This window comes from Thalassophryne amazonica, chromosome 1 (genome assembly GCF_902500255.1).
Source record: "Thalassophryne amazonica chromosome 1, fThaAma1.1, whole genome shotgun sequence".
NCBI lineage: Eukaryota > Metazoa > Chordata > Actinopteri > Batrachoidiformes > Batrachoididae > Thalassophryne > Thalassophryne amazonica.
The window spans coordinates 87,546,419-87,571,594 of NC_047103.1; the positions used below are offsets into that span (position 1 = coordinate 87,546,419).

Consider the following 25,176-nt stretch of genomic DNA (forward strand, 5'->3'; position numbering starts at 1 on the left):
TTGTTGCTGTCAAGAAATGAGAATTGTCCTCCGTTCCGTTGGCACAGCTCCAAATGCTGCGCGGCTCTCTGCCGGGACAGAGTCCGGTCAGAATTAATAACTTCAAAACGAATTGCTGCTTTAAATAAAATGACACCTCTTGCCAAACACTTAATACAGACAATAAACTACAATCGACTAAAACGTTTTTTTCCTCGCAAAAATTAAATGTCCTGCATTCTTTAAGAATTACATCCTGACGTGAAGCACAGCAGCTGTAAGAGCTCAGCTCAGATGTATGGAAAGACATTTATGCCAATAATGCCTGAAAGGAAATGTTTTTGTCAAAAACTACAGATTTTGTTTATTTCTATTTATGTCCAGAGATCAAGGATCCACCATGTAGAGTTTATTTATGTCCAGAGTTTAAGGATCCAGTGACCAATTTCACATTTATTTACTTTAAGAATCAATAAAATGTTGTTCACATAGAAAACCTGTAAAGCCTACTTTTAGTACACAGAAAATTCACAAGAGGTAACGATAATCGATAAGGAATCGGATCGATAAGCGGAATCGATAATGGTATTGATATCAATAAAATCATATCAATACCCATCCCTAGTCGGGAAGTGATCCCACGACCTTTTTGTGTGGCATCGCTGCAACCACTAAGCCACTGGCAAGGATGACCTTCTGTAGGGCCAACAATTAAGCTTTGTTGACAGACAGCTTTAAATCATCATTATGATGAATCACAGCCCCAATGTAAAAATAACGGCCATATTTTTCTAAGTTCAGAATCTTTTTAAGCTTGAAGTATTTCAGGAATTCTCTTGGGGAACATGCATTATCACATGTCGCCGCATCCACCACACCATGGAATTGCCCTGGGTACTGTGTGGCAACCACCCTGGCAGACAACTATTACATCCCGACCAGCTGCAGCAAGGTGAAATATGGATGGCCCCTTGGCCTTATCCAGTCATTGGAGTGCTCAACACTGAGACACCTGCATGCTGGATTATGCCCACAGATATGCACCACATGACTGTCACTACCAAGTGAAGTGAACGTCTGTACATTCAACAATGCTGAATGCAGACACATTTCTGATAGCCGAGTCCAGGAGGGTGTTGAAAGCCTGTGTCTTAGTCATTCCCCTGGAAAACAGACTCAGACTCATCACTCAGCTTCCATTGTGCTGTTTTTTTCTTTTTCTTTTTTGTTTCTTTGTTTTTTCCCGGCTCTGCAAAGATCAAATCAAATCAAATCAACTTTATTTATATAGCACCAAATCACAACAAACAGCTGCCCCAAGGCGCTTTATATTGTAAGGCAAGGCCATACAATAATTACAGAAAAATCCCAACGGTCAAAACGACCCCCTGTGAGCAAGCACTTGGCGACAGTGGGAAGGAAAAACTCCCTTTTAACAGGAAGAAACCTCCAGCAGAACCAGGCTCAGGGAGGGGCAGTCTTCTGCTGGGACTGGTTGGGGCTGAGGGAGAGAACCAGGAAAAAGACATGCTGTGGAAGAGAGCAGAGATCAACCACTAATGATTAAATACAGAGTGGTGCATACAGAGCAAAAAGGGAAAGAAACACTCAGTGCATCATGGGAACCCCCCAGCAGTCTAAGTCTATAGCAGCATAACTAAGGGATGGTTCAGGGTCACCTGATCCAGCCCTAACTATAAGCTTTAGCAAAAAGGAAAGTTTTAAGCCTAATCTTAAACGTAGAGAGGGTGTCTGTCTCCCTGATCCGAATTGGGAGCTGGTTCCAGAGGAGAGGAGCCTGAAAGCTGAAGGCTCTGCCTCCCATTCTACTCTTACAAACCCTAGGAACTACAAGTAAGCCTGCAGTCTGAGAGCGAAGCGCTCTAGTGGGGTTATATGGTACTATGAGGTCCCTAAGATAAGATGGGACCTGATTATTCAAAACCTTATAAGTAAGAAGAAGAATTTTAAATTCTATTCTAGAATTAACAGGAACCCAATGAAGAGAGGCCAATATGGGTGAGATATGCTCTCTCCTTCTAGTCCCTGTCAGTACTCTAGCTGCAGCATTTTTAATTAACTGAAGGCTTTTCAGGGAACTTTTAGGACAACCTGATAATAATGAATTACAATAGTCCAGCCTAGAGGAAATAAATGCATGAATTAGTTTTTCAGCATCACTCTGAGACAAGACCTTTCTAATTTTAGAGATATTGCGCAAATGCAAAAAAGCAGTCCTACATATTTGTTTAATATGCGCATTGAATGACATATCCTGATCAAAAATGGCTCCAAGATTTCTCACACTATTACTAGAGGTCAGGGTAATGCCATCCAGAGTAAGGATCTGGTTAGACACCATGTTTCTAAGATTTGTGGGGCCAAGTACAATAACTTCAGTTTTATCTGAGTTTAAAAGCAGGAAATTAGAGGTCATCCATGCCTTTATGTCTGTAAGACAATCCTGCAGTTTAGCTAATTGGTGTGTGTCCTCTGGCTTCATGGATAGATAAAGCTGGGTATCATCTGCGTAACAATGAAAATTTAAGCAATGCTGTCTAATAATACTGCCTAAGGGAAACATGTATAAAGTGAATAAAATTGGTCCTAGCACAGAACATTGTGGAACTCCATAATTAACCTTAGTCTGTGAAGAAGATTTCCCATTTACATGAACAAATTGTAATCTATTAGATAAATATGATTCAAACCACTGCAGCGCAGTGCCTTTAATACCTATGGCATGCTCTAATCTCTGTAATAAAATTTTATGGTCAACAGTATCAAAAGCAGCACTGAGGTCTAACAGAACAAGCACAGAGATGAGTCCACTCTCTGAGGCCATAAGAAGATCATTTGTAACCTTCACTAATGCTGTTTCTGTACTATGATGGATTCTAAAACCTGACTGAAACTCTTCAAATAGACCATTCCTCTGCAGATGATCAGTTAGCTGTTTTACAACTACCCTTTCAAGAATTTTTGAGAGAAAAGGAAGGTTGGAGATTGGCCTATAATTAGCTAAGATAGCTGGGTCAAGTGATGGTTTTTTAAGTAATGGTTTAATTACTGCCACCTTAAAAGCCTGTGGTACATAGCCAACTAATAAAGATAGATTGATCATATTTAAGATCGAAGCATTAATTAATGGTAGGGCTTCCTTGAGCAGCCTGGTAGGAATGGGGTCTAATAGACATGTTGATGGTTTGGAGGAAGTAACTAATGAAAATCAGAGAACAATCAGAGAGAAAGAGTCTAACCAAATACCGGCATCACTGAAAGCAGCCAAAGATAACGATATGTCTTTGGGATGGTTATGAGTAATTTTTTCTCTAATAGTTAGAATTTTATTAGCAAAGAAAGTCATGAAGTCATTACTAGTTAAAGTTAAAGGAATACTCGGCTCAATAGAGCTCTGACTCTTTGTCAGCCTGGCTACAGTGCTGAAAAGAAACCTGGGGTTGTTCTTATTTTCTTCAATTAGTGATGAGTAGTAAGATGTCCTAGCTTTATGGAGGGCTTTTTTTATAGAGCAACAGACTCTTTTTCCAGGCTAAGTGAAGATCTTCTAAATTAGTGAGACGCCATTTCCTCTCCAACTTACGGGTTATCTGCTTTAAGCTGCGAGTTTGTGAGTTATACCACGGAGTCAGGCACTTCTGATTTAAGGCTCTCTTTTTCAGAGGAGCTACAGCATCCAAAGTTGTCTTCAATGAGGATGTAAAACTATTGATGAGATACTCTATCTCACTCACAGAGTTTAGGTAGCTACTCTGCACTGTGTTGGTATATGGCATTAGAGAACATAAAGAAGGAATCATATCCTTAAACCTAGTTACAGCACTTTCTGAAAGACTTCTAGTGTAATGAAACTTATTCCCCACTGCTGGGTAGTCCATCAGAGTAAATGTAAATGTTATTAAGAAATGATCAGACAGAAGGGAGTTTTCAGGGAATACTGTTAAGTCTTCAATTTCCATACCATAAGTCAGAACAAGATCTAAGATATGATTAAAGTGGTGGGTGGACTCATTTACATTTTGAGCAAAGCCAATTGAGTCTAATAATAGATTAAATGCAGTGTTGAGGCTGTCATTCTCAGCATCTGTGTGGATGTTAAAATCGCCCACTATAATTATCTTATCTGAGCTAAGCACTAAGTCAGACAAAAGGTCTGAAAATTCACAGAGAAACTCACAGTAACGACCAGGTGGACAATAGATAATAACAAATAAAACTGGTTTTTAGGACTTCCAATTTGGATGGACAAGACTAAGAGTCAAGCTTTCAAATGAATTAAAGCTCTGTCTGGGTTTTGGATTAATTAATAAGCTGGAATGGAAGATTGCTGCTAATCCTCCGCCTCGGCCCGTGCTACGAGCGTTCTGGCAGTTAGTGTGACTCGGGGGTGTTGACTCATTTAAACTAACATATTCATCCTGATGTAACCAGGTTTCTGTAAGGCAGAATAAATCAATATGTTGATCAATTATTATATCATTTACTAACAGGGACTTAGAAGAGAGAGACCTAATGTTTAATAGACCACATTTAACTGTTTTAGTCTGTGGTGCAGTTGAAGGTGCTATATTATTTTTTCTTTTTTCTTTTTATGCTTAAATAGATTTTTGCTGGTTATTGGTGGTCTGGGAGCAGGCACCGTCTCTACGGGGATGGGGTATTGGGGGGATGGCAGGGGGAGAGAAGCTGCAGAGAGGTGTGTAAGACTACAACTCTGCTTCCTGGTCCCAACCCTGGATAGTCACGGTTTGGAGGATTTAAGAAAATTGGCCAGATTTCTAGAAATGAGAGCTGCTCCATCCAAAGTGGGATGGATGCCGTCTCTCCTAACAAGACCAGGTTTGCCAATTATCTATGAAGCCCACCTCATTTTTTGGACACCACTCAGACAGCCAGCAATTCAGGAAGAACATGCGGCTACACATGTCACTCCCAGTCCGATTGGGGAGGGGCCCAGAGAAAACTAGAGAGTCTGACATTGTTTTTGCAAAGTTACACACCGATTCAATGTTAATTTTATTGACCTCCGATTGGCGTAACCGGGTGTCATTACTGCCGACGTGAATTACAATCTTATCAAATTTACGCTTAGCCTTAGCCAGCAGTTTCAAATTTCCTTCATTGTCGCCTGCTCTGGCCCCCGGAAGACAATTGACTATGGTTGCTGGTGTCGCTAACTTCACATTTCTCAAAACAGAGTCGCCAATAACCAGAGTTTGATCCTCGGCGGGTGTGTCGTCGAGTGGGGAAAAACGGTTAGAAATGTGAATGGGTTGGTGGTGTACACGGGGCTTCTGTTTAGGGCTACGCTTCCTCCTCACAGTCACCCAGTCGGCCTGCTTTCCCGGCTGCTCGGGATCTGCTGGAAGGAAACTAACGGCGGCTAAGCTACCTTGGTCCGCACCGACTACAGGGGCCTGGCTAGCTGTAGAATTTTCCACGGTGCGGAGCCGAGTCTCCAATTCGCCCAGCCTGGCCTCCAAAGCTACGAATAAGCTACACTTATTACAAGTACCATTACTGCTAAAGGAGGCCAAGGAATAACTAAACATTTCACACCAAGAGCAGAAAAATGCCGGAGAGACAGGAGAAGCCGCCATGCTAAACCGGCTAAGAGCTAGTAGCTGCGCTAAGCTAGCAGATTCCTAAAAACACACAAAGTGAATAATGTGTAAATAATTTAGAGGTGATTCAGCAAAGGGAGTGCTTTAGTTAAGGCACGTGAAGATTACACTGTGAAACAAATCGTTATCTAGATCAATCTAACTGCGCAGATTAAACAGCTAACAGATACAGCAAAACACCGCTGTGCTCCGGAACAGGAAGTGATACAATACCGCAGTGAGAGCCAACCACCAGTAGAGGCCGACTGGTGACAAATGACAGCATCATTTGCAAAGTTCTGGCCAGTCAGCCTTTCCACACCGACCAAGATACCAAAGTCGCTGGTCTGCACAATCCTACCAAACTACTGAACACAGTAGCAACAGCAACACATTCCTGAAGAATGACAGAATTCTCTAGTAAAAAGCCAGAGAATCTGCCCCCACATTGCACCAGCAGTCACAGCACCTGTGTTTGGGTCATTTATGATATTTAAGAACTTCTTGGGGATTCTGTGAATTTTCAAGCTGTCCCACAGAGCATCCCATTTAACCACACCAACTATTTTATGAAAATTATTATTGTCAACAAAAAAGCTACAGATACTCGCAGTCAGTAGTCACAGAGCTATGATGCAATCTTGTGCATAAAGCCAGAATGTAACTGCCGTGGTGGTTAAGGTGTTGGGCTTGAGTCCAGAAGATCATGGGTTCAAATCTCCACCTGACTGAATAATCACTAAGGGCCCTTGGGCAAGGCCTTTAATCCCCTATTGCTCCCGGTGTGTAGTGAGCGCCTTGTATGGCAGCACTCTGACATCGGGGTGAATGTGAGGCATAATTGTAAAGTGCTTTGAGCGTCTGATACAGATGGAAAAGCGCTATATAAATGCAGTCCATTTACCATTTAGAAATACGTAGGTCTTTTGGGGATATAGAAAATGTTTTAGATGTTTGAGTTCAGCTCATGAAAAATGGGAGCAAAAACAAAAATGCTGCATTTATATTTTTGTTCAGAGTATGTATAATAGTCAGTGGAAAGCTTTGTATAAAGGGAGAATTCACCTGGTGTGGTGGGTTCTTCTGTAGGGCCAACAATTGCTGCCAAAAACACAGAAAAAGTAAACACTCAGCAATTAATCATCCAAAGATCTGGAACTACAACCCCAATTTCAATGCAGCTGGGACGCTGTGTGAAATGTAAATTTAAAATAGAATACAATGATTTGCAAATCTTCTGACTTCTTTGTTTTTGTGCAAATATTTGCTCACTTTGAAATGGATGCCTGCAACACGTTTCAAAAAAGCTGGGACAGGGGCAACAAACGACTGGGAAGTTGATGAATACTCAAAGAACACCTGTATGGAACATTCCGCAGGTGAACAGGTTAATTGGAAACAGGTGAGTGTCATAACTGGGTATAAAAGGAGCATTCCCAAAAGGCTCAGCCGTTCACAAGCAAAGGATCACCACTTTGTGAACAACTGCGTGAAAAAACAGTCCAACAGCTTAAGAACAATGTTTCTCAACATTCAATTAAAACTTGACCATGCAAAGCAAAAGCCATACACCAATAACATCCAGTAAACGCCGCCTTCTCTGAGCCCGAGTTCATTTGAAATAGACAGATGCAAAGTAGAAAAGTGTGCTGTGGTCCGGACAAAAGAGGAAAAAGACCATCCAGATTGTTACCAGCGCAAAGTTCAAAAGCCAGTGTAGCGGATGGCCTCGATTCGCCCTAAATAAATAAATACATTAATGCTGTCTCAACAAAAACCTGAGGTTTGGAACTGCGGACAGAGACTGTGTTTTCACTCCCAGTTGAGAAATTCCTGTGCCATCTGGAGATCTGTAGATAAGCTCTTGGAGACCCCCCATTTGGGCCTCAACACCATGGCTCACAGCAAAAACAGAACTGTAACTCAGAGTTCTTCAAAGGAGCTCTTGTTTGCTTTATTGCTTAGATTTTGGTCACTATGAATTACATGACATTGTAATGGCTTCACGTCAAAATCTGAACTTCCCCAGGCCCGAAGAGCCAATCTTTTATGGCCTCACACCAAGGCCAGAACCTTTCAAGACTGCAGGAAGATCCCTTCCAAGATAAGACCTGGTCATAAAACTTTGAGTCTTGACAACAAGCTATTGTCTTTAGGTCTAAGTGAAAAGAAAGACCTTTGCTTAAATAAAAAATGCATCAGTATTCTTTTATTCATATATAAAAACTTCTAATGTTGTTTGTATTGATTATTCAAGCAAATGCTTTGCATGTATTCCATTTTATTGACATGTGTTCCTTGTAACTGATGTGTGTTTAAGTGTGATCTTTCTGCATTATCAATATGTTGATGGTGAAGTATTCTGTTTATCCAAAGGATGTGTTTAAGTGACAATTAATAATGTGTATCCATTCGAGTGTCTTAGAACAAATAGTATGCCAAAATAGTTAATGTGTTTAAATAGTTGAATCATTTTTGTCTGCCCTTCTGAACACATGAAGATTTCTGTGAGATTACACACCCTGAATGGGTGGAGTTTAGTGACATCAGTCCCCTTTAAAAAGTTAGAACAGAGGCTCTCTCATCCTTTTCTCGCTCTTCAATCTCTCTTCAACTCTCTCGTCTCCCTCTCTTGGAGTGCCTGCCTTCCCTTTTCTCTTCTCTTAAACACTTAACTTTTATTTTTGGGTCAACAAGGCCCCATGCTAAGCTAACCTAAAGCTACCACGTGGCATTAATTCATTGCTTTATGAGAATTTTAACCTGATGCTTTAAGGTGCGTCAAGTCTTTCAAAGTTTTAAGACAATGTATTAAGAGAATCGAGGCCATGCGCTACAAGAACTTCCGATCGGAACTTTTCAAAATAACGGCGAATTGACAGAAAGGCGACTTTCCTTTTTGTGTAATTTTCCAACACTTTTAAAGTTTTACTTTTTTCTAAATTCACAAAGACTTTTAATCTGGCTCCAACAAAGTTTTTAAAAGCTACCAGAAACCATTTTCAACAAACGCCTTCCACCTCTGGGGTCCAACGAGTTGACGACCCGACTGCAAGCAGCCATCCTGTCAGTAAAGCCAGCTGACACGAGCCTTTGGGATCACCCAGGGAGACCACTGAATTAACCCCTGACCCAAGTGAGCACGCTGTAGAGCCTACATCAACGACGGACAGACGGGTCAGCCGAACCACCTCTTCAATGGATCAGCTAAGTGACCCAGTTAAAGGTTCCAGAAAAATGGTTTTGTTGTCAATGGATATAAAGTGGCTTCTTTTTCTTTTTAAACATATTCACATTTGTTTAATAATTTTCTTAAAATTAATTGGCTTCAAATTTCATCACTAAATTCTAATCAGATTTATTTACTTAAAGTCTTTAAACTTTATCTCTCTCTCTCTTTCAACGTCTTGTGAGTAAGAATTATGTCCATAAATGAACTTATTTAATCACTGTCCACAAAAATGCCAGTAAACTATTCATTTCTTGTATAAGTTGTAAATAAATTGTAGATATTTCTGCTGTGGTTTATTTTGTGTTCAGAAGGAAACCTTTGGTCAGTCGTATCATAGAATTCAGACTTTCAGACCCGAGACTGATTAATTAAATAGAGACTGATTAATTAAATTGAGATTGATAAACTAATGAATGTTTAAATTAAAGTACCTATGGTTTGAATAGGTGGTGCCCCCGAAGATAAGATTGATCCTAATTAAATAATTATTAAACCCTAAAATTGTTAATTATTTTGGTGTCCCATTAAAAGAGGTCTAGGCCAATCTAATTCAATTTGGGAGTTTAACAATACTTTCACTACATTACATTGGTGCCTATGTGAGGTTCCATTCATTGCAAATAATTAAATTTATTTAATTTCTTTACATGCATTCTGGTGCGCCCATGTGGACGACTTAGCAAATATTCATTACATATTTTATTTTGGTCCTCCGTTGCGAGGCATATAATTTCGTTACACCAGCATCTGTGATGGTAAGGGGGTGTTAGTGCCCATGGCATGGACAACTTACACATCTGTGATGGCATCATCAATGCTGAAAGGTACATTTTTCAGGGACGTCCCTGCTTATTTCAACAAGACAATGCCAAGCCACATTCTGCACATGTTACAACACCGTGGCTTCGTAGTAAAAGAATGCGGGTACTAGACTGGCCAGCCTGCAGTCCAGACCTGTCACCCATTGAAAATGTGTGGCGCATTATGAAGCATAAAATACGACAACGGAGACCCTGGACTGCTGAACAACTGAAGTTGTACATCAAGCAAGAATGGAAAATAATTCTACCTACAAAGCCACCACAATTATTGTCCTCAGTTCCCAAATGCTTATCGAGTGTTGTTAGAAGGAAAGGTGATGTAACACAGTGGTAAACATACCACTGTCCCAGCTTTTTTGAAACCTGTTGCAGGCATCCATTTCAAAATGAGCAAATATTTGCACAAAAACAATCAAGTTTATCAGTTTGAACACTAAATATCTTGTCTTTGTGGTGTTTTCAATTGAATATAGGTTGAAGAGGATTTGAAAATCACTGTATTCTGTTTTTATTTACAATTTACACAATGTCCCAGCTTCATTGGAATTGGAGTTGTACAATCACTGGCCACTTCATTTAGTATATCTGTTCAAAAACTCGCCAAAGGAAATATCAAATGAGCCAATCGTTGAAGAATCTCAATGCATTTCATCTTATAGATACAGTCAGCAGTATCTGTTCAAGTTCAAACTGAGTGTTTGATTTCCAATATATCATCAATGCAACTTTAAAATACAAAATAGCCACATGGTCAATGTCAAAAGCCTTAAGCTATACAGTTGTTATCTCACTGTAATAGCTGGCATATTTTCCTTTGTTAGACAAATGGTTTGTGAAGTACAGAGTACCTTCTCTACCTCAACTGTCCCTTGTACCTGGGCAGTCTGGGGCCTGGCAGTACATCGTTTCAAATCGTGGACCTTGGCAGTCTCTCCCACCATGTGCAGGATTAGGCTGTGTGCAGCTCCTTGAACGAATCTTCAGTCCCAGTCCTCCACAGGACAATGAACAGGTGCTCCAGGGGCCCCAAGGTGACAAACCGCCATCCACAGGACAATGCTCCAGTGAACAGTTCCACCTGCCATGGTCACAGCCACTAGACAGCAGCAGAAATGAGGATACAGTGTGGTGTTGATTTGAGTCAACAAGTTTGTGAGATACTCAATCAGAGCACCAAATTTTTACCTGCACGGCATGTAGGGTGGTCCTTATTTTGCAAAGTTTTGAAATGTAATACTCTAATCCCCTGAATAATTTCCATTTGATGAGAAAACATGCTGTGTAAAATTGTGTTTGTATAAATTAATTTTTAGAGCTCAAAAGCATTGAAATTTAGCTATTTTCATGGTATATAACGCTATACTAACTAAAGCTTGAAAAGTCACCTGTGGAGGCTGTTTTGAATTTCTTGGTGAGCGCCAGGAGGATTCATCAGCACTTTTGATATGTTGTTTAGGATAGACTGGGGCACCATTACATTGTATAGGGCTATATAACAGAAAATAGCAAAATTTCAATGCTTTGAGCTACCTCGAAAAATTAATTTATACAAGCAAAATTTTACACAGCATGTTTTTTCATCAACTGGATCCTATTTAGGAGGTCAGAGTATTAAATTTCAAAACTCTGTAAAATAAGGACCACCCTAATGGCATGGTATTTGTTGTAACTAAACATGAAACCAGTACAATCATAAATTTCTTCTTTTGGGAATAAATATTTTTATAAGATGCCATTCACTGCCAACAGCCAAAACTCTACCTTCACAATGTCTAAGACAATGTGTCCTGTGATACACTGTTAAATTTGGCCAGCCTAGTTGATGTCTTGCTGAAGTCAAGTACCATGGTATGGTATACAAATAATGAATGTTTATGAGTTCAATGGAACAAATATTTTATGAGGTGAAAGCTGGAACATACCATTCAACGAGGTGAAGCCGAGTTGAATAGTATGTTCCAGCTTTCATCAAATTAAATATTTGTTCCATTGAAAGAATGTAAAAACATTCATTATTTGTTTTATATAACGGCTAAAATAGATCCTTGTCATTTGATATTTTATTATTTTATAAACAACAGAAAAGGGACTTACATTTTGGTGTTCCACTGCTGCTAAAGTCCAAATTGTAATGTGTAGTCCAGTGATGCTGTGCACTGACTTCAGACTTCCATAAAAAAAAGACTGTGTAGTTCCTCATTTCAGCCAAAAATCACATCAGCGTTTCATGTGAACAGGTCTTCATGCATCCAGACGGCTTACAGCTGAGTGGATTTTATTTGTGTGTAGCAGCGTCAGTTAGCTCAATCAAATCATTGTGTCATTGTCCCCCGCGCGTGCGCACACACTCACGCAACCAGCTGGGTCGACTGTGTACATCCTCAGTGCAGCGGAAAAAAAAATCACGTCAGAAATGAGTCCAGTTTTTCTTTCTCTCTTCCTGCTCACAGCCTCCAGACAGCATAGTGGATTTGGTCTGTGTGTGTGTGTGTGTGTGTGTGTGTGTGTGTGTGTGTGTGTGTGTGTGTGTGTGTGTGTGTGTGTGTGTGTGTGTGTGTGTGTCAGAATTAGCAGCATCAGTTAGCTCCATCAAATTATGTCTTGGGAGAGTCGTTGTCCCCCCCGCTCGCACACACACACAATCAACCTGGTCGGCCCTTGTGCGTGCATGTACTACCAAAGAAAGACTGTGTACGTCCTCAGTGCAGCAAAAAAAAAATCACGTCAGAAATCAGTACAGCTTTTCTTTCTCTCTTCCTGCTCACAACCTCCAGGTAGCACAGGGGATTTGTTTTGTGTGCGCACACGTCCTGGTACATGCGCGCCCATATGTACACGCGCACGAGGATGTGTGTGCGCGTGGCAGCGCGTGCGTGTGTAGAATGCAATGGTGCCAAACGTATGGAACCAAATTTGCACTCTGAATGGAACCAAGCCGCACTCTAAATACAATGCAACACAAATGGGATGAATTAATCCATGTCATGTGACACACAAAGCACCAATGAAATGACAAGGATCCACTCAGCCATTATATAATACATCATGATACATTGTCAGGAGATGGAAGAGCCCACGACATGCCACAACACTTTTTGAAATGTTCAAAAATTGTCCAGAATCTGGACATGTCATACTGGCATACTGGTGCAGCTTGTCAATTTCTTGGCTGTTTTCTGATAGCACCTTGCTAAGTCATGTCTTTTTCATAATACATGAGAGACAAAACCAACCATGATCCAGCAACATGCCATCACACCCACAGGACAAAACCTACAAATCACCAAGATGTGGTCAAGATAGCGTGACAGCAGACATTTTTTTTCTTCAACTAAACCCACTGTTCATAATCACTGTTCACATTTTATCATGATGATATGTATATTTATCGGAGATTTAGGTGTCCTTTCCTCCTCATGATGATGTCTTCTTGATGTCTTTGCACCTTGTGGTATGTCGTAGTGGCAATGTAACACATTTATGATGTTTCGTGTAAATGCTATGACAATGTGTGATGCTGACAAGTGGAAACCCAGTTGAACATCTTGTACCCGGACAGATTTAGATATAAGTGTGGCAGCATTTCAACATTGCTTAAACAAGTGGGTGCTACAAGCTACAAGTATTTACAATACTGTCTCCTTACCAGAAGCTACAATCGTGGAGCAGTGTGTCTCCTGACTGGAGCTCCACTCCATTGGAGATGTTATGGAGTTGCAGAGATGACACAGGTGTTACAGAAACACTCTGCAGAGATTCTAACAACTCTTTGTCAACAAGACATGGACAGTCCTGTTAAAAAAAAATAATAATAATAATCACAATCACTTGAAATACTGGAAAATCTTTTGAATAACAATTTAAATGGGCCATTTGATTTTCAGTGTCACTAAACATAAATCCGTATGTGGAAACTTGTGCTATGATTACATGTTCAGAGGAGGCAGGGTATATCAGGAGAAGGACTTAAACGATGGAGCCACCAGGCAGAATGGAAAGAGGAAGGTCAAGGAGGAGGTTTATAGATGTAGTTACAAGGACAAGCAAGTGTGTCAGACGATGCAGAGGACAGAAAGTGATGGAGATGAATGATCTATTGTGATACAAAAAAAAAAAACCCAAAAGAAGACAAAGAGGAATTTGAACTAGTGTACTTGTGACGGAGGCCAGCAGGTGTCGCTGTGCATATGTAGTTAGTAAACATCACTCCCAACAGCTCAAAAGGATTCTCTGATCACAAGGCCAGAGCCCTGGGTTTTATTTAGCCTTCTGGTTAGAGAGTCTGACTTCCATGCCGAGGATCGTGAGTTTGCGTCCAAGGGGAGCGAACGGGAGGAGTCATAACAACACAACGCAGAGTGCAGCTGCTACATACTATTACCAACTTGTGCACTATTACCAACTTTTACCAACATTTTGATCACTGGTTCCCTGTTTATTTTTTTCCTACCAATCACTTGGGTTTTAATGGTAGTTTCTACCTGAATTACTTCTTTATGGCTTGAAGAGGCATAAAAAACCTCTTCAATGTATGAACTCCTCCATGTTGGTTCTCTAACAAGGCCCTGAAACCATCTGTTCTCCACCACAATCACAGAACAGACAGGGTTCTCCCCAGACAATAGAACAACGGCACCACACCGTCATAAATCTAGCGCCGCTATAGTGTAGTATCATCTCATGATGTTTTAGCGGTAGACTTGGTGGGAATCTAACGGCATGCAAACCCGCTTTTACGAGAAATTTCACATAAACAACTTCTCTTTATTTTATTCTGTTTACATCCAGATGACACAAACCTTGACAAAACAAGCCTTACACAAAGTCTGTATTTTTTGTTTTGTCCTGGCAGGGACGCAACAATCGCCGGGCCGTCTAGGGAGGAGGCACGCCGGCGCCAAGCGTCACAGAGGCAGGTGCACAACTGACTCGATCAACGCTGTCTGCTGTGGGATTGATCAGATCAGAGGCTAAGAATGATAATGCAGCCTCTGTGACCGCGAACAGGGAGGCTTTTATGAAGAAAACAGCAGAACGGAATTTGAAATTATTTAGGGACCAAGACACACCGAGATTTTGGGGCTGGATAGCGGCGTGCATTATTTCCATTCTTCTATATGTTTTAAAGGACGTCACATTGAAATCATAACATTTCCGAGTGTTTCCGACAGCGTTTCTTAGAGGAAACTGTCTCAGCGTGCACTTGAATGCGGCTAACGTTAAAAGCGGAACCAAAGATTAATTACAGAGTTTACATAAGTGTGATGTCGTGTGATGATGACTCATTTTTTTAAGTGATAACTGTTAATTTTGATGCAGTCACAGTAAACGCAGCCGCTTTCTACTGTGCAAAAACTTAGTGTGCGTGCACATTGCGCGAGTGTGGTGCGTGCTGCTCCCCTACAGAACAGTCTCACGTCAAGACAGACACTCAAAGTAGAATACAAATAAAGCCTACCAGCTCCACTGAGAAGAAGAAAAAAAACCCTGAACATTCATCCACTTGTGATTAACAAACTCTGCTCCACCAAAGGAGTCCCCACGCATGGATCACGCGTGATTGCCAGCCGGTTTTGTGGAGCTCCTCACAAAGTTCTTTCATGGTTAGATAGAAAGTCCATTATCTCCTAAAAATAACATATTCTGACTTTTTCCCAATGTAAAAAAAAAAAATCCACCTGTGTGTCCAGCCTGTAAAGAAACCACGTCGTGGAGATGCCTCCGGTGCGCATGCTCACAGTGGGACTAAAATAGTGTCCAGCGACACAAACAGCAGCGTCACCACATGTTAGAATCCAAATAGTGCAGCAGATAACTGAAACAATAATGCAAATGGTGATAAAAGCATCAAATTCGGCAGAAATACTCCTTAGAGTCTTAGACACAACTCTTTTGAAAAAAACAATTGGCCACTTGACTTTTCAATTGGTGGTCAGGTAGGGGTCAATTGAAGAATTACACAGAGGTCAAAATTAAAAGATGCTCCAATCATATTGAAAAATAGTCCACATTATTTGCCTGATCATAAAGATTCCAAAAAGATATAGTTTGGACTATCTGTGATTGAATTCTATGGAGTTACGGGATAAAAACAGCAAGAATGGTGACAAAGGTCAGTTTCATTTTGTACAGGGGTCAAAAGTTAAAATTGCTCTAATTTTGGTAAAAAGTGATGCAAATTATTGGTTGAGCTAATAGGATTAATAAATGTAATTGTTTTGACAGTGTTGTCTTGGTCTCCAAAGTAAAGGTCAAACAAGGTCTACGTCTATTGGATTCTATGACGTGACATACGAGGTCTGTGAGAAAAGTATACGACCTTTTTATTTTATGCAAAAAATATATGGATTTGAGTCATATGTTTTTAGGTCAGCCAAGCTTGAACCTTCGTGCGCATGCATGAGTTTTTCCACGCCTGTCAGTTGCGTCATTCGCCTGTGGGCAGGCTTTGAGTGAGCACTGGTTCACCCCTCTCGTCGTTGTTTCATTGCGAGGAAATGGCGGAATGATTTGGGCTTTTTTTCCATCAGAATTTTTTCAGAAACTCAGCTCTCCACAATTTCTATTATACTCACTCGACTGGTAAGCACTGAAAGCCGAGATAGGCATGTCCCAACTTGTCCTCTAACACTCCGAAACGGAGGTGTTCTTTGTCTCGCTCCATCAGCGAATCCGTCATGACGCGCGAAGCCTCCGTGCGGCTTTCCATGACAAAATCTCTTGTTAAAAGTAAAATCTGCCGGAAAATGGCTGATGTCCAGCTCTTGTGATAACCAGAGAAATTGCACACGGCGGTCCTGGCTCCACACAGCGAGCCGTTTAGAAATGATGTGGTGGTTTCTGCCTCTCGATGGCGGCTCGGAGTGCGGCGCGCCGAGCACCATTGTGGGCCGTCCTTAAAGCTGCAGTAACACTCCTTATTCTCTGTGAAGCCCGTAAAATTTTCACCGAAAGCCAGATAAATTTTTCGAATGGTTTCCAGCTGCCTGTCTCTAACAGTTTCTGAAAAAATTCTGATGGGAAAAAAAGCCCAAATCATTCCGCCATTTCTTCGCAATGAAACAACGACGAGAGGGGTGGAGCAGTGCTCACTCAAAGCCTGCCCACAGGCGAATGACGCAACCGACAGGCGTGGAAAAACTCACGCATGCGCACGAAGGTTCAAGCTTGGCTGACGTAAAAACATATGAATCAAATCCATATATTTTTTGCATAAAATAAAAAGGTCGGATATGTTTCTCACAGACCTCGTATGTTACCCCGTAACGTGATAAGTAAGGATGACACATGGTCCAAACTATTCCTTTTTAAAACCGTTAACTCAACTAATAATTTGCATCACTTTTTACCAAAACTGGAGCAACGTTAACTTTTGACCCCTGTACAAACCGACACTGACCTTTGTCACACCATTCTTGCTGTTTTTATCCCATAACTCCATAGAATTCAGTTATAGACTGTCCAAATCATACCTTTTTGGAATCTTTATGATCAGGCAAGTAATGTGGCATAGGTTTCAATATGATTGGAGCAACTTTTAATTTTGACTCCTGTGTAATTCTTCAATTGACCTATACCTGAACGCCAACTGAAAATTCAAGTGGCCAATCATTTTTTCAAAGAGGATTGTCTGAGGAGTATTTCTGCTGAATTTGATGCTTTTATGACGATTTACAGGATTCCGCTCCAAATATTCTCTTATCTACTGCATTAAAAATCCGTCAGCCTGATGTTTCTGCTTTTCCTAAAATGTACATCACGTGCTGAGAAATGCCAACAAATGCAGAGTAAAAAGACGTTTTCCAGAAATGCACCTGCTGACTCGGGGAGGAAAGCTGGACCTTTTGTTTTTCCATTTTTTGACAGTATAAAGGGGTGTCAAAATCTGAATCACAAGGATAAGGTGAGATTTTCACAGTGAATGTACCCAGCCTGGTGATATTTTGACTTGGGAATTCAAACTTTGCAAACTGAAAACTATGCAGGGGAAAAGTGTAAAAAAGTCTGGAATCTCCCACATTTTAAATTGTCTTTCTGTACATTATTTTTTTCCTTTCAAATTGAACATTTGTTACATACAGTGTGTCAACAAACCACACACATTTTAGATTCATTTAACTAATCGACAATTCAGCACAGAATCAGACCAGAAACAGTACAGAAAAATTTTCATTTTTGTCTTTGGGCTTCAGGTCAGACAGGACACCGAGTGGAAGCACTGTGTGCTGTAATAGTTCCCAACAGCACCGGTATACTAAACATTTCTGGGGAGAACCCTGATAGACTTAGCCTGCCTTGATGTTAGTGGTGACACAATCAGTTCTTGGTATAGTGGCGGTGTCATCACCTGCACCTGTCCCTGGACATTTCTGCCCAGGTCCATCCTCCAGACTTTATTGCCCTGTTCTGATCCTGCCCAGTATCAGCTGCCTTATCATCTCCTAAACGTCTCTGCTCTGTCACAGTCCTCTGTGTGTCTTCCAGATGCCATAGCTCAACTGTAAGCTCCTGTCCATGTTCCTCACAGCTTAGTTCTTCTGCATCCTCCTGGCAAAATCCCTTATATGTCAGTTCTGCCATGGCCTCATCACTTCCCTCCACAGATTTCAGTTTTGCTGCAGCCTCCAAAGCACCAAACTGCTGTCTCAAGCCTGCTGTGGAGTTCCAGATACACTTCAGACATCTCAGACCTGCCCCCCGATGTCTCTGCACTCGCGAGCCCTGGAAGCTCCTTTGCTCTCCCTTCTGATCCTTCTGGTTGTAGTCTCTCCTCTTATCTCCACCATCAAGCTCTCTACTCCCCATCTTTTTGTTGCTCACCATTTGGTTCCCAACAACTCTCTCCCATGTTGATTTATATTCTAGCCAACTCACTATCCACAACCCTGCTCAACAATCTACACTGGCACCTGGACAGTTCTTGTCACAGCAGAATGAGTCTTCAGCAGAGGCACGCCCACTCTTGTTACTGTTCAGTGTTTATCTTGCTGTCACCTGTGCCTCACCCTCAACCCCACAGCACCAATGTCCTCCTCATAAAGCCCCGGTAACATGGCACTAATGAAGGACACCGAGCCAAAACAAAACAAAAATCTGGACTTGCGCTGACTTACAGAGACATCGTTTAACTGTCGTCTACCTTTGTTTCTGTAGCTGGCGCTTCGTCAGAATTTTCAAACTGTTGAAAAATGTGAATGCATCCTGATGACAACCTCAATTCGTCCATAATCCGTTTTGTTTTCTGTTGACGGTTCCTCATCGTTTGCGTAGTTCCCGTACCATCAGCATTCCATTTGATTGTCGTCCAACTTCCTCCAACTTCCAACCTCCAACATCTTGCACGAACATTGACGATATCTGAACAGATCAATAACTAAAGATCCAACAAGCTGAACGCGACTCATCCATGTGTGGGACAAAAAGCAATGTTTTCATACAGAAACAATAGCGGCAAGAATGTTTGATCAACTACTTTAACTATTTACGCACATTGCGGCCATCTCTGGTTGCAACGTGCATGTGCGCGCACAAGTTGCTGTGAAGACAGACCTGTTGTCAAGAAGTTCGCTTAGTTTTTCTTTTGTTAGTTTCGGTTTCGTTTCGCTCTGCACTCGCAGGCTTTTCGGTGATGGAAGAAGTGCCGGCTCATTCGTCCACTTTTCCTTGACAATTTGTGGCTTTGTGACTTTTTTCCTTCTTTCAGCTAATGCCTTAAGGCATTTAAGAATTCAAGCCCTGATAAATCCCACGTTCTTTACAGACAGTCCATCTTGTGGGCTACAATTGGGGTCATCCTGCATAACTTCCCATTGAACTACGAGGTCTGTCCAAAAAGTAAATGACCTTTTTATTTTTTTCAAAAACTATATGGATTTGAATCATGTGCGCTTGCATCAGCCAAGCTTGAACCTTCGTGCGCATGCCTGACTTTTTTCACGCCTGTTGGTTGCATCATTCGCCTGTGGGCAGGCTTTGAGTGAGCACTGGTCCAGCCCCCTTGTAGGACTTTTATTGTCAGGGAAATGGCAGAGCGACTGCCGCTTTGCTCCATGAAATTGTTTTCAGAAACTGTTAGAGACAGCCAGTTGGAAACCATTCGAACGATTCAGATGGCTTTCGGTGAAGATTCTGTCGGCGTCACACGGCTTAAGGACTGTTAAAACCTTTTTAAAGACGGCCCACAGCAGCAGAGGGCGCGCGGCGCACCGAGCGGCCATCGACAGGCTGGAATGACCAGATCATTTCTAAACTGAATGCTGTGTTGATCCGGGACATCGTGTGACTACCACAGAAATGGAAAGAGAGCTGGACATAGCACTTTTGCGGCACATTCCACTGTTACAGGAGATTTTGTAATGAAAGACGTGCAGAGGATTTCGCGCATTGGAAACCATTCAGAAGATTCAGACGGCTTTCGATGGCTTTTCAGTTGAGTGAGTATCCGAGAAATTGTGTAACAGCTGGACATGCCACAACATGTCCTGTGAGACTTCCAACACGGAGGTGTTTTTTTTTTGTTGCTTGCCATGAGCGGCTCCGTGCCGACGCGCGAAATCCTCCGCACGTCTTTCATTACAAAATCTCCTGTAACAGTGGAATGTACCGCAAAAGTGCTATGTCCAGCTCTCTTGCCATTTCTGTGGTAGTCACATGATGTCCCGGATCAACACAGCGTTCAGTTTAGAAATGATCTGGTCGTTCCAGCCTGTCGATGGCCGCTCGGTGCACCGCGTGCCCTCCGCCGCTGTGGGCTGTCTTTAAAAAGGTTTTAACACTCCTTAATCCGTGTGACGCCGACAGAATCTTCACCGAAAGCCATCTGAATCTTTCGAATGGTTTACAACTGGCTGACTCTAACAGTTTCTGAAAAACATTTCATGGAGCACAGCGGCAGTCACTCTGCCATTTCCCTGACAATAAAAATCCGAGGGGGTGGACCAGTGCTCACTCAAAGCCTGCCCACAGGCGAATGACGCAACCGACAGGCGTGAAAAAACTCACGCATGTGCACGAAGGTTCAAGCTTGGCTGATGCAATCACACGTGATTCAAATCCTTATAGTTTTTGAAAAAAAATAAAAAGGTCCATTACTTTTTGGACAGACCTCGAATTTCAATATGTCATTTCAAACTCTTTGGAAAGTGTGACCTTAAATCTGTCAAAATGATAAAAGTATTCAGATGACAGGTAACTTACCTGCAAACAAAGTCCATGGTGTTGATAGGTTTGTAGGGGGCAGTGGCAGCCCTCCTCACAGCCATCTGAGTAACAGCCCTCTCTCCCACTGATCTGAGCACAGCTGAATGGACAGCCTTCACCTCGTTCACACTCCCTGTACAGCCTGCCAGGAGGGCAGCCCACCTCTGTACAACGACATATCAGCACACAGGCACAAACTGCACATACTGAATACAATTTCCTGCATCTGGTTATGATCTACATACATTTAGTATTTAATATTTACTTATTGTGAAATATAGTCCCTTTGAGAAGTAATGGAACAACCAGGACATGTCTGAGTTTTTGCTGTACACTAAAGAAATTTGGGTTTGAGATCACAACATCATTATAAGTTTAGAAAGCTGACTTCTATTCCCTGGTATTTACATATTGACAACAATATAGCATTGAAAACAACACATTATACACAAGACAACTCAATTTTAAGGACAGCAAAAATGTTTGAGCATATAATTGTTGACGTGTTTTCTGTCATTAAATATCTCTGAGCGTGTACCCTCGGTTTTACTCTCAAGTTTTACCTGTGATGACTGCAGCTGTTGTTTAAAAAAGGTAACATGAAAATCAGTGAGTTGTGAAACCACAATACATCAAATGGTTTGACCAAGAAAACAACAGCAGCTGACAACAGAAATACTGTGAAAACAGCAGCCAGTGACACCAGCAATGACTTTGACAAGTCAAAGTTCAAAGAAGACTGAAAGTAGAAATATAATGGCCATATCACAAGATGCAAGGACACAGCAGCCGTAGAAACATGAAAAGTAAACCCCCACCTTCTGACATACAGTAGTGTTCAGAATAGTAGTAGTGCTATGTGACTAAAAAGATTAATCCTGGTTTTGAGTATATTTCTTATTGTTACATGGGAAACAAGGTACCAGTAGATTCAGTAGATTCCCACAAATCCAATAACACCAAGCATTCATAATATGCACACTCTTAAGGCTATGAAATTGGGCTATTAGTAAAAAAAAAACAGTAGAAAAGGGGGTGTTCACAATAATAGTAGCATCTGCTGTTGATGCTACAAACTCAAAACTATTATGTTCAAACTGCTTTTTTAGCACCATCTTTGCACCACCATGCTTCACTGTCTTCACTGTGAACTGTGGCTTGAATTCAGAGTTTGGGGGTCGTCTCACAAACTGTCTGTGGCCCTTGGACCCAAAAAGAACAATTTTACTCTCATCAGTCCACAAAATATTCCTCCATTTCTCTTTAGGCCAGTTGATGTGTTCTTTGGCAAATTGTAACTTCTTCTTCACGTCTTTTATTTAACAGAGGGACTTTGCGGGGGACTTTGCCCAATTTCATAGCCTTAAGAGTGTGCATATCATGAATGCTTGGTCTTGTTGGATTTGTGAAAATCTGCTGAATCTACTGGTACCTTGTTTCCCATGTAACAATAAGAAATATACTCAAAACCTGGATTAATCTTTTTAGTCACATAGCACTACTACTATTCTGAACACTACTGTATATGTGTGTACTTGAAACATACTATGCCAGTCTTATGTGCAAACCATGTCAGAATAGTATCTTTGTTTCTGCAAGTTTGTATTTTTAGCAGCATTGACTTGTTTACAACACCTGTTTCTTGTTTGTCACATTCAGAATTTTCTGGGACTGCATTTGCCCAGATTTGAAACCAAAAACAGTTGCCTCTAGGGACTAGTGTCTACACATAAGTATCAATGGACCATATGCTAATTTACTAAATTCTGAAAGTTAGAAAAGGAAATCAGAAAAGCTATCTGGGACCTCAGAAAGCCCATCTGCAATTATTGCTTGATCTCCAAAATCAGTCTATGCAAGCGAAATTATGTTCAGTATGAGTGTTGTCATTAGTGCCACTTTGAAAATTAAATTCATGATAAGTAATTTATCCTAAACTTATGATCTGTTGTTTTTTCAAACTTATGCAAAAACCAATCTTGAGAAAAAAAAATACAGTATGCAATAGTTAATAATTATTAAGAGCCTGTTCTTTCATCTTTATGAATACATTTTACCACATTGCAGTTGTTTTTTTTAATGAAAACTCAACTTATCATTCTTTTTGAGTTCTACACATGTACTACCTTATTTACCTTATTTACACCAGGATGTTAATAAAATCATTGCTGGCTAATCTCAGAATAAAGTACTTATATCCACAGTTTCAAATGGCATAAGTCAAATGGTGTCCACTTTATGGTTTTCTCAAAACATTAAAATTACTGTTCTGGATGCTCAAAATGCATCTGAGCTTATCTTGAAACCGTTGGCTTCTGGGGGCCGCTTTAGGCCCCCAGAAGCCAATGGGCCTATGGACCTATGGGCTTTGGCCCTGCAGGCCTCGCACTTTGTCCCCCCCAATTTCTAGTTCTAAATTGCGACCTTGCCGGGAATAAAGCTGTATGGATTGCGAGACCAAGAGAAACCTCTACTAAAGTGATGCAACACTCAAGGTGTGTAAGACAAAGGATCTGCTCATGAGCCAAAACATACCAGGTTCTATTCCACCCAGTGCAAAGGAGTGCACAGTGCAAAGCAAACATCATTCCTACAACCCCAATTCCAATGAAGTTGGGACGCTGTGTAAAATGTAAATAAAAACAGAATACAATGATTTGCAAATCCTCTTCAACCTATATTCAAACGAATACACCACAAAGACAAGATATTTAATGTTCAAACTGATAAACTTTATTGTTTTGTGCAAATATTTGCTCATTTTGAAATGGATGCCTACAACACGTTTCAAAAAAGTTGGGACAGTTGCAACAAAAGACTGGGAAAGTTGCTGAATGCTCAAAGAACATCTGTTTGGAACATTTCACAGATTAACTGGAAACAGATGAGTGTCATTATTGGGTATAAAAGAAGCATCCCCAAAAGGCTCAGCCATTCACAAGCAAAGATGGGGCGAGGATCACCACTTTGTGAACAACTATGTGAAAAAATAGCGCAAACGTTTAAGAACAATGTTTCTCAAAATTCTTTTGCAAGGAATTTAGGGATTCCAACATCTACAGTCCATAATATAATCAGAAGATTCTGAGAATTTGGAGAACTTTCTACACGTAAGCGGCAAGGCCAAAAACCAACACTGAATGCCCATGACCTTCGATCCATCAGGCAGCAATGCATTAAAAACAGACATCATTGTGTAAAGGATCTCACCGCATGGGCTCAGGAACACTTCAGAAAACCATTGTCAGTTAGCACAGTTTGTCGCTACATCTACAAGTGCAAGTTAAAACTCTACCATGCAAAGTGAAAGCCATACATCAACAACCTCCAGAAACACTGCCACCTTCTCTGGGCCCGAGCTCATTTGAAATGGACAGACGCAAATTGGAAAAGTGTGCTGTGGTCTGATGAGTCCACATTTCAAATTGTTTTTGGAAATCATGGACGTCGTGTCCTCTGGACAAAAGAGGAAAAAGACCATCCAGATTGTGACCAGTGTAAAGTTCAAAAGCCAGCATCTGTGATGGTATGGGGGTGTGTTAGTGCCCATGTCATGGGCAACTTACACATCTGTGATGGCACCATCAATGCTAAAAGGTACACATGCTGCCATCCAAGCAACGTCTTTTTCAGGGACGTCCCTGCTTATTTCAGCAAGACAATGTCATGCCACATTCTGCACGTGTTACAATAGCGTGGCTTCGTAGTAAAAGAGTGCGGGTACTAGACTGGCCTGCCTCCAGTCCAGACCTGTTGCCCACTGAAAATGTGTGGCGCATTGTTAAACGCAAATTACGACAATGGAGACCCCGAACTGTTTAACAACTGAAATCGCACATCAAGCAAAAATGGAAAAGAATTCCACATACAAAGCTTCAACAACTGGTGTTCTCAGTTTCCAAATGCTTATTGAGTGTTGGACACCTCCAACATACCGGAGGTGTCCGGCGGGGGTCGTCAAGTCCAGACGTAAATCCTTGGCCAAGGTCCAATCGATTGATCGTGTCTGCAATTGTCGACCACCGTTGGCATCGTCTGGTTGACGAGATTTTCCCGAAGAAGACAGACAGGAAGTCGAGTCAGTGAGTAAAATTTCTTTGTGACAGTACTGAATGAATGGTGATCAGATCACATAAACAGTTAAATTCCGCAAGCGATGATACAGAATCGTCTGTTAATGAAACACAGTTAAACTCTGTAAGGAGGTCGGACTCCTCTACGATGGCGAGGAACGCACGTAGTTAAATTCCGAAGGAGGGTGCGGACTCCTCTGTTTATATACGCGTACCGGTAGGGAATAAAAGTGTGATCACATAAACAG

At 41.3% G+C, this 25,176-nt stretch overlaps 1 protein-coding gene across 1 annotated transcript in view; it reads right to left on the minus strand.

The window, feature by feature from the left end:
* The window catches only part of scospondin (subcommissural organ spondin), an 852,118-nt gene that overhangs the window by 424,255 nt on the left and 402,687 nt on the right, over positions 1-25,176 (minus strand). The window contains 4 exon segments of the mRNA XM_034168739.1: positions 6,669-6,704; positions 10,532-10,752; positions 13,303-13,448; positions 20,853-21,019. Of these exon segments, the coding sequence (XP_034024630.1) occupies positions 6,669-6,704; positions 10,532-10,752; positions 13,303-13,448; positions 20,853-21,019 (570 nt within the window).